General features: G+C 37.8%; 1 protein-coding gene, 2 long non-coding RNA genes and 1 other non-coding gene across 5 annotated transcripts; 2 read left to right on the top strand and 2 right to left on the bottom strand.

Moving 5' to 3' along the window:
• ppdpfb (pancreatic progenitor cell differentiation and proliferation factor b) lies at window positions 1-3,239 on the top strand. 2 transcript variants are annotated; one of them, XM_017486298.3, is made up of 6 exons: window positions 1-111; window positions 1,253-1,519; window positions 2,109-2,198; window positions 2,297-2,374; window positions 2,667-2,760; window positions 2,858-3,239. In XM_017486298.3, exons 3-6 carry the CDS (start codon window positions 2,144-2,146, stop codon window positions 2,973-2,975), a joined length of 345 nt encoding a protein of 114 aa, XP_017341787.1. In that variant the 5' UTR covers window positions 1-111; window positions 1,253-1,519; window positions 2,109-2,143; the 3' UTR covers window positions 2,976-3,239.
• trnae-cuc (transfer RNA glutamic acid (anticodon CUC)) lies at window positions 1,001-1,072 on the bottom strand. The gene has a single exon. It is a non-coding gene; the product is annotated as a tRNA-Glu (tRNA).
• A 201-nt stretch (window positions 3,240-3,440) lies between the features above and the next one.
• LOC108276299 (uncharacterized) lies at window positions 3,441-9,500 on the bottom strand. The gene is made up of 5 exons (XR_001814883.2): window positions 9,348-9,500; window positions 6,939-7,001; window positions 5,887-5,995; window positions 5,302-5,409; window positions 3,441-4,632 (listed from the first exon to the last, which is right to left on the bottom strand). It is a non-coding gene; the product is annotated as an uncharacterized LOC108276299 (long non-coding RNA).
• LOC108276300 (uncharacterized) lies at window positions 6,002-13,370 on the top strand. The gene is made up of 2 exons (XR_001814884.3): window positions 6,002-7,037; window positions 13,119-13,370. It is a non-coding gene; the product is annotated as an uncharacterized LOC108276300 (long non-coding RNA).
• The last annotated feature ends 690 nt before the right edge of the window (window positions 13,371-14,060 follow it).

The raw sequence follows: 14,060 nt of genomic DNA, 5'->3' as shown, positions 1-14,060 counted from the left end.
CCAAATAACCCTGAAATAACCTGGTTAATTAATGACAAGCTCCTCTTATGAATGAAGTACTTCTGTGCCATCATGTTTCTGGAAAGTAGCTGAACTACAGGGTGACTGCGAGTAAGTGAGTTTACATTCTGAGTGCCATCCTCATTAATATTCAGCAGTAGCCACTGAAACAAAAAGAGAAATGCATGAAATCATTATAAATATAATGATTTCATGCATTAACATGTTTCTGTGTTTTTATGAAGCATCTAAGAAGCAGGGGAAAAGTTAGATTGGGAGCGTGTGGAGATTTTTACTTACTGTACTATGTTCATATAATTTTATAGATTGATATCTATGAAATATATTTATGGACATCAATCTATGAAATTATATGAACATAATTTCAGTAAGTAGAAATCTTCTCTCTCTCTCTCTCTCTCTCTCTCTCTCTCTATATATATATATATATATATATATATATATATATATATATATATATATATGAAACAATATTATTCATAATAATAAACTAAGTATGAAAAAGTTTGGAGGACATTTTCCTATGCATGAGGACTTTTGGGACACCCTGTAGTTTTAGTTAGTGTGCTGTGTTCATACAATATTAGAATACTGATCAATTTTGAGAGTTGTTCAAATCCTGTTACTGAAATTTGATTGAATGATGTCATTTAAAAATATGCTACAAATAAAAGTACCATTAAGGATGAAAGTAAAGGTGTAAACCAAAGGTGTCAAAAAAAATAAAAAAAGTAAAATGTTAGCCTTGTCAATAAAAATAGTTTTCAATCAGTTTGACAAAAGTGTACAGTATATACATTTTTGTTTCGACATGTAGTTAATGAAAATTTCGAGGTTTTCAGAAATATATTATATGTAGGGATATTTTGTTTTCTTAATGGTCAGAAAGCATAGGCAAGGTGGAAATTCACAATCTGCCAAAATGAGTTCGCCATGCGTATCAGCAATCTTGCATGAGAGAAAGGGGGAAAAGAGTATGTTCCCTGACCGGGAATCGAACCCGGGCCGCGGCGGTGAGAGCGCCGAATCCTAACCACTAGACCACCAGGGACGTGCTGTAGAGATAGCGCGCCGTCTTGTTGTCAAGAGTAAAACAAGCAAAAAAAAAATAAATAAAAGTTGGGATTAATGATTGTTAAATATAGATTTCAACAATAATTATCTTATGACAAACAATTCTCGTTTGGACTTTCATTTTCTCGCCTTGCCTTTCATCCTGTCTCACTTCCAGGAACAAAAACAAACACACAAGGCGGCCAGTCTGGTTTGAGCCAGTTTTCGGAACAACGGCCAGTACACAGCGAGTGACGTCATCGCGCTGTATAAAAGCTCTCTCTCCGGAGCTGAAGTTAAACAGCATTGCGGTTATCATTCCTGGCCGTGGACGGTCTAAGCCACCCAAATCTTTTCAAATGGGCCCCGTCGCCTAGCGTTTTCTTCCCGAAAGCCTCCGACTGAGTTGCGCAGGGTGCTAGAAAACATCAGCACAAACAAGAAGGTGAGTCTGGAAAAGATTAAGAGGAAATTCTTGTGCGTGTCTTTTAGGGAGAGATGTGAAGTATGATTGAGAGAGTGGGAGTCGGTGGGACGTGCGGCGATGTTGTTTTTTTTCTCTCTCTCTCTGTGCTAGCTATCTCGAGTAGCGAACTTTCTACGCATAAATCACCAAATATTACGAATAATGCAAGAGTAACAAGTATATATATTATCTATTTCTGCGTTTTTCCCGGGGATAGCATGTTCTTTAACATTATCTCGCCTAATGTAGCCAAAGGACAGTTAAGAAAAGCAGCTAGCCTACTTTTAATATTTCGTTTTAAGCTATTTCGACACATCTGTACTGGACAAATAGCACAGAATTGTCTTTTTGTGTCTTGTTTTTTAAAGAAATGTTTGGTTTAAGATTTAAAGAATAAAAGCCAACTGTCACGACCACAAAAATGTCTTAGTGTTCAGTGCAATAGTTTAAACACCGTTATTTACAATATTTACATGTAGAGATTGTAATAATATATTGTTTAGGGTTTGTTTTTTCCTATATCATTATCAAAATCCATTTAACCAGATTTCTGCTCTTTTTGTTTTAGGTTACCATCTAAGGCACAGTAAACAAGTGAGAAGCATGGCAGCAATCCCAGCTAGCGGATCTCTTGTAGCCACCCATGACTATTACCGGAGTAAGAACGCACCAGTATACGTGCGAACTACTGCATACTTAACTGGCACAGACATTTTTGAGAATGTGCTGTTCATGAGTCCATCTGTCTGTTCACAGGGCGCCTTGGCTCTACATCAAGTAGCAGCTCGTGTGGCAGTTCGGAATACACTGGGGAGGTTATTCCACATCACCCAGGTGTGTTTTTCACCATCTCGCATCCGAGTCGATCATCTCACCGATCGTTTTCAGAGGCTGCGGCCAAGTCGCTTCTACACGGAAGAGTAGAGATCTGAGCGATAAACTGATTTTGTAATAATACGAGTTTGTTCACGTTCATTTCACGGTCACTAATTCTGTGACACTGTAGAAAACATAACTCTCGTACAGCAGTCTGACACCCCTTATCAGCACTGAGATTTATGATCATGCACTGAATTGTGCATGTCTGGTCTGTTCTTATTGGAGGTTTTTTGTCATCGTTTTCCAGGCCTGCCCAAGCAAGACGCTGGTCACTGGTGGTCGAGCTTCTTCTTTGGGAAGCAGCCAGGTATGGGCTCCCTGGCTGAAGAGGCCCAGCAGAAGTGAGTTAAAAGTGTTTAAGATCCGAAACCTTTCTCTGTTGTTAATTTACACAACTGATTTTTCCTTTAATGCTGTTACTGATTTGACTCTGTGCAGATCGGGGCTGAGCGTGACTGATGGGCAGGTGATGTGTGTTGCTCGGGATATGGTGAAGAGGCAGGCCAGCGAGAGTAGCGATGCTGGGAAGTCGGAGGTCGGGAGTTCTCATTCCTAGTCCTGCTTGCAGGACTACCGCAAGGGGACGGGAAATGGCCCTTATTTTATTTTATTTGTGTTTTTTAATTCTTTTATGTGTAGAATACATTGCTTTTAGGTTATTTCATAACCAACCATCAGTTTATATTCGGCTTAAAATAAAATGAAGGTATTAAAATGGTGTTTTTGTACGTTTTTACACATCTGTAACACTGTGTTTTTGTTACTACTTTCCACTGTATCACCGTGTTCACAGAAACAATAAAATTTTAAAGTACACAAACCTTTTAGTGACTTTTCTTGGTTAATACTAGTGTTGTATGTATGCCTGTGTTACTTGCGCTGCACTTGTTTTTTTTAACTGGAAATTTGAAATGGGTTCACAATATGCCACAAGTTTTTAGACACATGGTTACTTGCACCCAGCAAGTTCCTCAAATACTGCTTTCCATGGTGCATGTGTAATAATGCAGCACTACATTGCTTCATTTTCATTGTTGGTTTATTCCTTCAGTGTAAGCCTATTTTTGGCTTAACACAGCTTTTCGCATCTCATTCCAGAGTAATGACCTCTATCAATGTGTTAATTCAGAGTTTCTAAGGAAGAATGATCTAGACATGCTTTTTTTTTTGTCTGCCAAGCTTACAAAGCTGATCTGCAGCTGTTGTGTAACTGGCATGTTAATTCAGCTCGAGTGGTTCTTCTGTGTACATTCTGTTATGCAAACTTCCTTTCGAATCACATCACACCCTTAGAACAAACAACATGAAGCTTTTGGAAGAGTAAGCAAGTCTAGAGGGAGATTTATATGAGTGAGAAGGAAGTCCACAAATCTTCTTTCCAGACTGTGTGATATGATAAAGATGAGAAACGGACCGAGATCTGTTCATTTCACATAACTTGAGCAGAAAAATACAAAAAGAAGACTCTGCTTTTACAAAAGAAATGCATGACCGCATGTGCTCATCCAATGTGCCTGAGGAAGTAGAACATGACCTCACAATTTATCTATTTAAAGCATATGGAACTTGGTTCTCATAAAGTACATGCCTTTTTCCCCCTCATGTGTGTGCATGTTTTTTTGGTCACTGAGCCCTGATGGCGGTGTTCATGGAAAAGGCTTTGTGTAGTGTGCTGACACTGTCTTTTTCTTTCAGTCTCTCTTCCCCTGTGCTTGGCAACAGGTCTGTGCAGGGCAGACCACGTGAAGCTGTGATTGGACACTGAAGAATGAGGATGCACACTCCCTACAGTAAGGGTTAAGGAGAACACAAAAGATGCTCTTCTGCTTTTTGGGGAAAAATGAGAGGCTATTATTAAGGGAATGCATCATGCCACAGGACAACTGCAGGTCCTTTCTTTTTTGTATTTTCCTGGACAAATTAAATCATTTAATATTAACTGGTAGATTTGCTAGGAAACTATTCACGGTTGTACATCAGCTGGATCAAGGCTTTAAACCCAATCTTGAGTGGGTTGGGGGCAGGATTCAAAAGGGAAAGTATATATTGTGGCTCAGGGAATGTTACATGAAGTCTTTAGAAAAGGTGTGGTTCAGATGTCTATTTGATCACACGGTTAGCAGAATCTAGCTGCTTGGATGAGACCGGGCTAGATAATGAACTTTTCCAAACCAAACTTATTACCCATCGTCTTGGCTCCTGTCCTGGCAAACCTGCACAGAGAGGTACAAAGATCCATGATCTAGAAATCACTGAAAACAAAAAAGTATAAAAAGAATCTTGAATACAGGTGAATTTATTTAAGAGTTCTCATTATGTTGCATCATTATAAAACAAATACATTCACCGGCCACTTTAACATCTATAACTATAACATAAAATTTGCACAGTGTGAAAAAAAATGCAGTGAGCCGCAGTTCTACAGGCAGAAATACACCTCAAGGTGAGTACACAACTTGGGGTACAGGGCAGGGACACCCCGGACAGAGTGCCAACCCATGGCAGGACACAATCACACACACAAAACCTGAGGAAACCTCCAAAACACAAGGAGAACATGCAAGCTCTATGCAGGTAGAGGCAGGAACCAAACCCCCAACCCTGGAGGTACGAAGCAAACATGCTAACCAGTAAACCATCATAACCTCACACAATCTATTTCTAAAAAGAGACAAAATCATATTCCACTACAACAAGGCCTTTTAAAACTTGAAATGACTAAATTGTCTAGAAATGTGTTTATCTCATACTGACAAATCTTATGTAAATTCAACTATATTCAAGATTTTTTACATTAAAATCTTATTTTTTTGCAATGAAGAAGCTCATGATGGAATCTGTTTATATCTAACACTTGAGACTCATGACACTGTTTACTGTACCTTGGTGTGAGGAGGCAGATTTCCAGACAGTCACTTGCCTTTGCCTTGCATATGATGGACTACCAGGGAAACTGTACACAGGCTGTATTTTGTTGGTAGGACTAATATCTGTGGATAAACACGGAAACATTATTATGTATACAGTATGCAATGTTCAGTCATTTACATTTATCAGTATTTTTACTTTGATCATGCTTCTTACAAACTTCTCCCCAGAGACAGAGCACATGTTCGGTTTAAAAAAACTATTTTTTCACTATCACTAACTGCAATTCTGCATGAGATACATAAATGGAACACGATGTGCTTTTTGTCTTTGGGTGGCAGCCAGGCAAAAGTGCAGCTTCAGGGACACCATTTGCCTACTATGTGGTACCAGACTGTGCATCATGAAATCTAACTGGACTATTTTAATAGAATGAAATGCATTGCCTTGATATTGTAAAATCTGGAAAAGTTGGACTTTGGGTTCACTTATTGTAATTTGGGACAGGTTTTAAACCTAGACAGGGATGGAAAGAGTCAATCTGGCAACCACGCCTCTTGCCAAACAAAGCAAAGTGATAAAAATAGCACTGCACTTACTCTGGTAAAAGTGATTCCTTGCCAGCAGACAAGCAGCAGAGTTCACGCTGCTCATGGTCTCAGTATAGTTGTACAATATTTGGAAAGACCAAAAGCCCCCTTTTGGAACCTAACATAATACAAAGAAAATTAAAATGTGTGCAATGTCATTGCTTAGAAAGTGCAAATGTAAAAATTGATATTTTGGATGCAATGTATTCCATCTGAACCTATGTACAAATACTGGCATCTATGACATTACATTGATGATATGATATTACGTATCTATGATGTACATATGTACATTGTCCCTGATTTACTGAAATTGCAAAGAGCACAGAGGACATGCTCCACTACACAGAAACCCAAACCCACGCAATGCTATAAAAAGAAGCATTGTTGACATAGAAAATAAACCTGTTGATTCTAGATACATGTATCTCTTCTTATCCTAAGTGTGTCAAAGGGCAGCTAAAGCTCTTTACCCTCTGTCTAGTTGCAGCACAGTCAAGCAATTAATAATATACAGTTCCTTCTATATCAATGTGTTCTACAGGACCTTCTATATCGGTAGCCAGAGGGTCTGTCATTTTTTGTAAATGTTCATTTTATTTGTTTGTTTTTACACACATGGACATCACAACCAACCATCATCAAGGTTATTATACTTATTAATGGGTTAGTATAGTTATTAGGTTATTTGACTGCTCATTTGAATTGAAGAGGTTTAATCCATGTTTTAATAGCTCAAACACACAAGCTTGTACTGTAAAGAATATCATCTTTATTCTAAAGTGTTCTGTTTGTGCAGATTTCTGCAATTTGAAATATTTATAGAGTTCCAAGGTCCCCGGTTCCGTCCTGGGCTTGGGTTATTGTCACATGTTCTCCATGCATTTATGTGGGTTTCCTCCAGGTTTTCTAGTTTCTTCCCACATCCCAAAAGCATGCAGACTGGCATATTGGCTATGCTAAATTTCCCCTAGGTGTGGAAAAGTAAGTGTGTGTATGTGTGTGTGTGTGTGCGGTGTTCTGCGATGTACTGGTGTCCCATCCAGGGTGAATTCTCCTACCTTGAGTCCAGCATTCACGGGATAGGTTCCTGATCCACCAAGACCCTTTCCAGGATAAAGTTACTGAAAATGAATGATGGAAATGTCAATGGTAAAATGGTAAAAGATCATTTTTATTATTAATATGTATTTAAGTAATTTAAAAATTAGTTAAGTAATAAGATTTACATTTTAGTAGTTGGATTATGTTTGTTATATAAATCTGCCCTCAGGGGGTCTGTGGAATTTATTTAACAGTAAAATCGGTCCATGAGACTCCGTGTTTTATATAAATTACAAACATGCGTACTCGTTCATACGTACAAACGAGTGTCCTTGTTTAATCAGGAACTTCTCACACATTATGTTATTACTGCAAATACAAGGTAGCTCTTGTTCAGTGCATTGTGTTTTTATCCCAGAAAGGTCAATCCCTTAATAGCACATTTATGTCAAATGGCCTCAACATAGCTCTTTGTTTTCATCATACTATGCTACCAACTGTCCTATATGCTCAACAAAGTCCTTTGTTTGTGTTTAAACAATAAAATGCATGCTGGGTATTACTCTGTTTGGCATACAGCACTGGCAGTGTTAACATGCAGATTTCAGGGAGAATGGGCTTGACATTGAGTAAAGTGTTATAGTAGCGAGGCAAAGTTTCACATTCATCATTAAGCTTCAGGTGTTTTTTGTTGTGCTCACTGTGTAACTTATTTGACATGTTTCTCAGACACATTACCTCTTCCTTACTGGAAGTACTAAGATCTGTACACTCTCGGCTTATGGCAGATTTGGCACAAGTTTCCACTGCAGGCTGTTAATTCTCCGACTACATTATTCTTACATTATACAGCCATGCTTGCTTTGAGGGAGTTGACTAAGATAATTGGTAACTCCTTTTAGTATCCAAGCCCACTCACAATGTGATCTACTTGTGCAGGATGTGCTGTGGAGCTCTAAATATAACCAGGGAGATCATATAGTCCTACCTCAGGAGTGCATACAGTATAATGCAGTTTGCTTGAGTTAAATGGTGGTGCTTTAACTATAGTGTCAGTTAAATGTTTTTGAAAACATATAGTTTTTTGTGGGGTTTTTTTGCTCATCACTGATACAAACATGGTGTTGTGTGTTGTGTTGGTACGAGTGTATTAGGTGCAGCAGTGGTGCTGGGGTGTTTACACCTATTTATTTTTCCCAACAGTCATTAGTATTTAAATTTACTAGCAGTGCTGCTGTGCCTGATCAAATAGCACATGAGTGTGTGGTGTATCTACTAAACAAAATAAAGATGGTTATCACCAGCGTAGTTCACATGATCTCTCAAATAATTACAACAGAGTGGTTGTAGCAACCACTCAACATGTGATACATGCCAATTTATGTACATCGACCACTACAATCACAAGAAGGATTTTGTCACTCCTTGTGCATCACTGCAGGTGTTGTTTACTGCATCATCTGCAAGAGATACTACTGAAGTTTTAAAATGAAAGGTTTCTTCTTTTGAAAAACAGTAGAGAAACAATAGAGACAATATTACATGACTTTGCTCTTGGCCTTTTTTTTTTTTTTTTTGCAGGTGTATAGTAATGAAGTGTGGATGGTTGAAAGAACCATGCCAAGATATGAAAATAATATTTTATCTGTAAATGGTCAGTGCAGAACACTGGTGTCGAGAACAAATGAAAGACCCAGTATTGTGTAATATTTTATACACGTGCTGCACATGTGGATTCTGAGAAGGTAGCTTTGGATTTGGAACTTGGGTCACAAACTAAAGTGCACTACAAAGGGAATTACCAGGATATGTGGGGCATAGGTGAAAATGTGTTGTTATTGTATGTTTTCTATTTGGGACAAATTTGAAAATAACAACTGTGATATTCTTCAGCTGCTAACAAAGAGTATAGTACAGTATAGTATAGTATTGTAGAGTATAGTAGAGTAGAGTAGAGTATAGTAGAGTATAGTAGAGTAGAGTATAGTAGAGTATAGTAGAGTATAGTAGAGTAGAGTATAGTAGAGTATAGTAGCGTAGAGTATAGTATAGTGCCAGCCTTGAGCTTGGTCATGGACAAAGATCAATGAACAGATATGCTTTTGCTATTGAGAAAAACCTGCTATGCTATTGAGAAAAAATGGTCACCATTTTTTAATCCCTAACACTGTAATTTATTTATATTCTTTATGAACTACCTTTATACATAGGTACTGTATGGTGAGTAATGTCAAAACACTGTTGCCAAACTATTATCATGATAGATGGATAGATAGACAAACAGACAGATAGATAGATAGATCAATAGATAGATAGATAGATAGACAGCCAGATAGACAGACAGATAGATAGATAGATAGATAGACAGACAGACAGATAGATAGATAGATAGACAGACAGACAGACAGATAGATAGATAGTCATACCTTTATTGCATGCAGACTTTAAAATCCTTGCTGAGTAGGTTGACCGTTTACGGCATGTTATGAAGCACAAATGCTGCTGTAGGGAAATGTACAAACATAACAAGCCACCAGGCTCTTTATATAGACCCCTACCACTCAGGAATCCTCCAGATGCCAGAAACCCCAGCACTGCTGAGCTATTGGTTGAGGAACTGAGGCCACCCCATTTGCTTTCTTGACATTTTCTCTAACTTGGGGGAGGTGTGACTAAGAGCTAAGCTCCAACATTCCTGTTTAGAGTCAACTTTGAAAAGTGAACAGACAAACGTGTGATATTTTGCACACCTCCATTCCAGTCAGTTGAAGTGTGTGTCAAAAATTTCAAATTGCCTTGAAATTTTAAGTAAAGTCAACTTTTCTTTTTTACAGTGCTTGCAAAGTTGCTAGTATCCTTGACTGACTACAGAAATCTAAAAGACAGAGGCATCCTAAGACTCTGAATTTCCTGGCAAGCCTCCAGGCTGCTGTGACCTCAATCTGCCGCTTAATGAAAACTGGCATAATCCCAGAAAAAAAGAAAAGACCTATGTCTTGCTTGAATTAGGGTTCTGAATATCAGGAGTGAACATGCAGTGTTGCAGCAGGTAGCATTTTTGCCTCACATCTTGAGAATCCTGGGTTCAATCATTAGGTTTGGTTACTGCCTGTGTGGATTTTTCACATTATGTGGGTTTCCACTGGGCTCTCTGTGATACTCTATCACAGGATGTCTGACCCTTTATAGCCAGAGTCCAGCACAGTGTAGTAATCTTCCTGCTATAACACACTTACTAAATCTGGTAATGAACTCATAAGTCATATCACGTGACTACAGTCATTCACCTTTGTACACTTTAAGCATCACAGAAGGAAATGTTTTCTAAAATGTCTGGTAGCTTGTTTAAACAAATCATGCAGGGTGTTAGCAACACCACACAGGATTTTACAGACATAGTTACGATCACTCCTATACATATGTACTGTACAACCCACTTCATTCACTTCATTCACTTATTATAAATTGCATAGTGAGTAGTTTGATTAACTGGGTCATTTTTGGAAGCTTGGCCTATTTGCACTGTGTAAATCAAGGGCGTAACCATGGTACGGACATTGTGGGGGGACTTGGACCCCCCAGTATCCAAAGTTTGATACTGAAAATTTTCATATATAGAACATAGTTTTAGGATTACAGTTACTGTTTGAATTCACATGATTTATGAGTGATAGAATCCTCCACAGCATGGTAAAATTGTAGGGTGCTATGGAAGTCCTGTGGGCAGATGTATTCTCTGCTCCATAACCTACCATGAAACCTACCACACCAAGTAGAGGCGAGCTAAGATGTGTGCAGGCAAACCACACACGCTAACATTTAAACACGCAATCACAACTTTTAAACAAACTCAGAAAGGATGGCTACCTATGAAACTAAATTCAACACTATACATGTTGTAAATACAATTTCCCCACGGATGCTTCCAAGCAATACTGTGCTGCCTGCATTGTGACCAGGTACCATTCTTTTCCCAGAAGAGCAATGACTGACTTACATGATCAATGTATGTAAACAATCAATATTTCATAAGGTGAATATTCTATTTGTGTAACTGGTGTCATTTATTATGTTAATGTCATCATGCTGTTTAGCTTGCTATATAATAAGTGTACAAAGTGTACAACAATATATAGTGGTAACCTGAAACGTTAGCTATGTAAAGAGTACTGGAGTTTTCTTTTCTTAATTCTAAAGACAAACTGCCATGACTAGTTCTGAGTGGATAACTACAATATGGCCACAACTCAGACATTAGTCCCATATCTCTCACTGCCATGCTAGCACATAACAGCATTATGCTGAGCCTTATATTTGTAAAAATCACTTAGTTGTCCTTAGCCCAAATTTAGTGTAAAGGAACGAAATGCTGTGCAACTTTCCTCACTTTCACTCACATTTATAACAATCTGTCACAACGTGAGGGTTCACAGCGAACTCGGCGAGAGGATATGTAAGTGAATGTAACGTTAATGGTCAAAAACTGGAACTGACGTTAGCCTAGCCTACTTCGTAGGTGTGCAAATATCAAAAGCTAATTGACATTCTTAAGAACAAACCAAGCCATGGTATGATGCATTCTATACTAAGCTAAGGTTACATACTCTTTAGGTATCCAGTTACTTACTGTCTGAAAAAAAGCTTGTATGCTCTGCTGCACTTTTGCTGCACCTAAATAGTCAAATGAGCAACAAGATAAAGGAATAGTGATAATTTGAGGTTAAACATGAAAGCTCATGTTATTAAAACTTTAATCCTGAAATAGAGTGCTGTGCAAAAGTTTTAGGCACATGCAAAGAAACGCTGTAGAGTAAAGATGCCTTCAAAAATAATTATATGAAATGTTTCTACATAAAAAAAATACAGTAAAGAGCAGTAAACAGTAGTAAATGAAACATAGTCAAGTACTTGATAATGTAGAAGTAGTCAAATAAAAATCTATAGCAAAGTTTATGCTAAAAATTATAGGGTGCCTAAGACTTTTGCACAGTACTGTATGTGTGCATCTTAGGGCACTTTTGTTCAGCCACTCCATCAGCAAAAGTGTGTGTAAATGTGATTATTTATATTATTTACATTGAACTCATTTTTATGCAGTCACTCCATCCAAGTGGACATTCAGAATGCAATACAACAGATAGCTGAATGATTTCATTAATTCATGAATTAATATAAATGTTGTTTTTTTAAAAAAAATATTACATTTTATTTTATTTTATATTGCTTTTATCAATGGACATTGTCACAAAGCTGCATTACAGAAATCCAGATATAAAATTTTAATTAAAAGGTATATTTTTAATCTTCAGCTGTTTAACAGAGGCTTGCCGGTTTTGTGCCAAAATAGATTGATATCTGGAGCTTTCCATGATTCCTTCTATCTTGACTAGAGTCCAGTTCCAGCTAAAGAGATGCAGCCCCATACTACAATGCTGCCACCACCATGCTTCACTGTGGATATGGTATACTATGTGGATAAGCTGTCTTGTTTTTGTGCAGAACATATTTTTTAGAATTATGGCCATAATGTCAGACGTTGGTTTAATCAGACCATAAAACATTTTGGCTTGACGTGATTTTGGCAAAATTTGTTTGGCATGGATTTTTTTTTTTTTTTTTTGTGAGAAAGGGGCTTCTGTCCAGCCACCCTACTCCATAGCCAAGATATGTGAAGAATATGAGATTTTTGTCACATACAGGGAGTAACCAGTCAAATGTAGGGAGCAACTAGTACTTCCCAGATATTCTTGCAGCTCCTTTATGATGTTTGAGAACATCATAGGTTTCTTGGCAGCTTCCCATAAGTTTTCACATTGTAATTTCATAAATTTTCAAGAGGGACATCCTCTTGTTGTGGTTAAATAGAATCACTTCATTGATGACAAGAAAAGAGTTTGTAAATGTGATTAATGTGATTAAATCTGAGCACAGTCACATGCCCTGTAATAAAAGTGTGTGTGTGCACCTGTACAACTAGGTTATTGTGTTGAGGTGCTTTGGAATGATACAAAAACTCGTGATAAAATTTTACAAGTTGAAACAGACTACCTTAAATTAGATTAGATGCCAAATACTACATGCAACTACACAATCAAACATTTCAAAATGTACCAACATGGCATAAGAGGACAATAAATGTTATGCAATATGCAGACACTTGGACGAAGAATACTGATGGGTTTTTTTTTTTTTTCCAGTATCAATGTTCACGCTCTCAGAAGACCTGACCAGCCCTTGGCAGAGAGTGCTTTACCTTGGGTCTGAGCCTGATCTGGTCAATTTCAGCATGTGTCAGCACTGTTCTTGAAACTTCACATGGGTGCTGCATGAACACACTCCTGACCTGCAAAGCATGACCTTTTGATTAAAATGTACGTGTACATTCTCAGTTTTCTGAAACTTTACAGCTGCATCAGAGATCTTGTGGTAACATTAAAATCTCTATCCTATTTCTGTGTTGTTAATAGATTCTGTCTCAATCAGGCACCTTTATCATATTTATTGCAAAGGAATTAAAAGTTTAAATTAAAGTTTAATTAAAAGACATGGATGAGTGATAAATTAAAGTCTGTTAGCTGGATTTCACTGTAGGGAGCATTTTGCTGGTGAGGTTTGGGTCAATTTGCCCCCTTAAGTCTTGGCAATAGTCACTGTGAATCAATGGGAAGTTCTCTGTCCTGATCTCTTCCAGGATGGCAATGGTCCCATCCACAGAGCATAAATAATCACTGAATGGTTTGATAAAAATCTTCCAGTCCTCTCTGAAAATATTGGAACAGTCCACTTAGGTTTTTTTGGTATACACTGAAGGCATTTGGGTTTGAGATTACAGATGAATATTTGAGAATATAGATCAGAATTTCAGCTTTCATTTCCTGATATTTACATCTAGATCGGTTAAACAACATGGTACCTTTGGGGACAGACCTCCCAATTTGTAGCTGAGCAAAAGTATAGGAACAGATAAGTCTTAAAGTAAATTAAAGTAAATAACACTTACTATTTGGTTGCACATCCCTTGCTTGCAATAACTGCATCAAGCCGTTGACCCACTGACATCACCAATCTGTTGCATTCTTCTTTTGTGATGCTTTTCCAGGCTTGTACTGCAGCTTCCTTCAGTTGTTGTTTGTTTTGGG

This window comes from Ictalurus punctatus, chromosome 15 (assembly GCF_001660625.3).
Source record: "Ictalurus punctatus breed USDA103 chromosome 15, Coco_2.0, whole genome shotgun sequence".
Classification (NCBI taxonomy): Eukaryota; Metazoa; Chordata; class Actinopteri; order Siluriformes; family Ictaluridae; genus Ictalurus; species Ictalurus punctatus.
The sequence above is the reverse complement of the archived record's forward strand: the minus strand, read 5'-3'. Positions and strand labels throughout refer to the sequence as shown.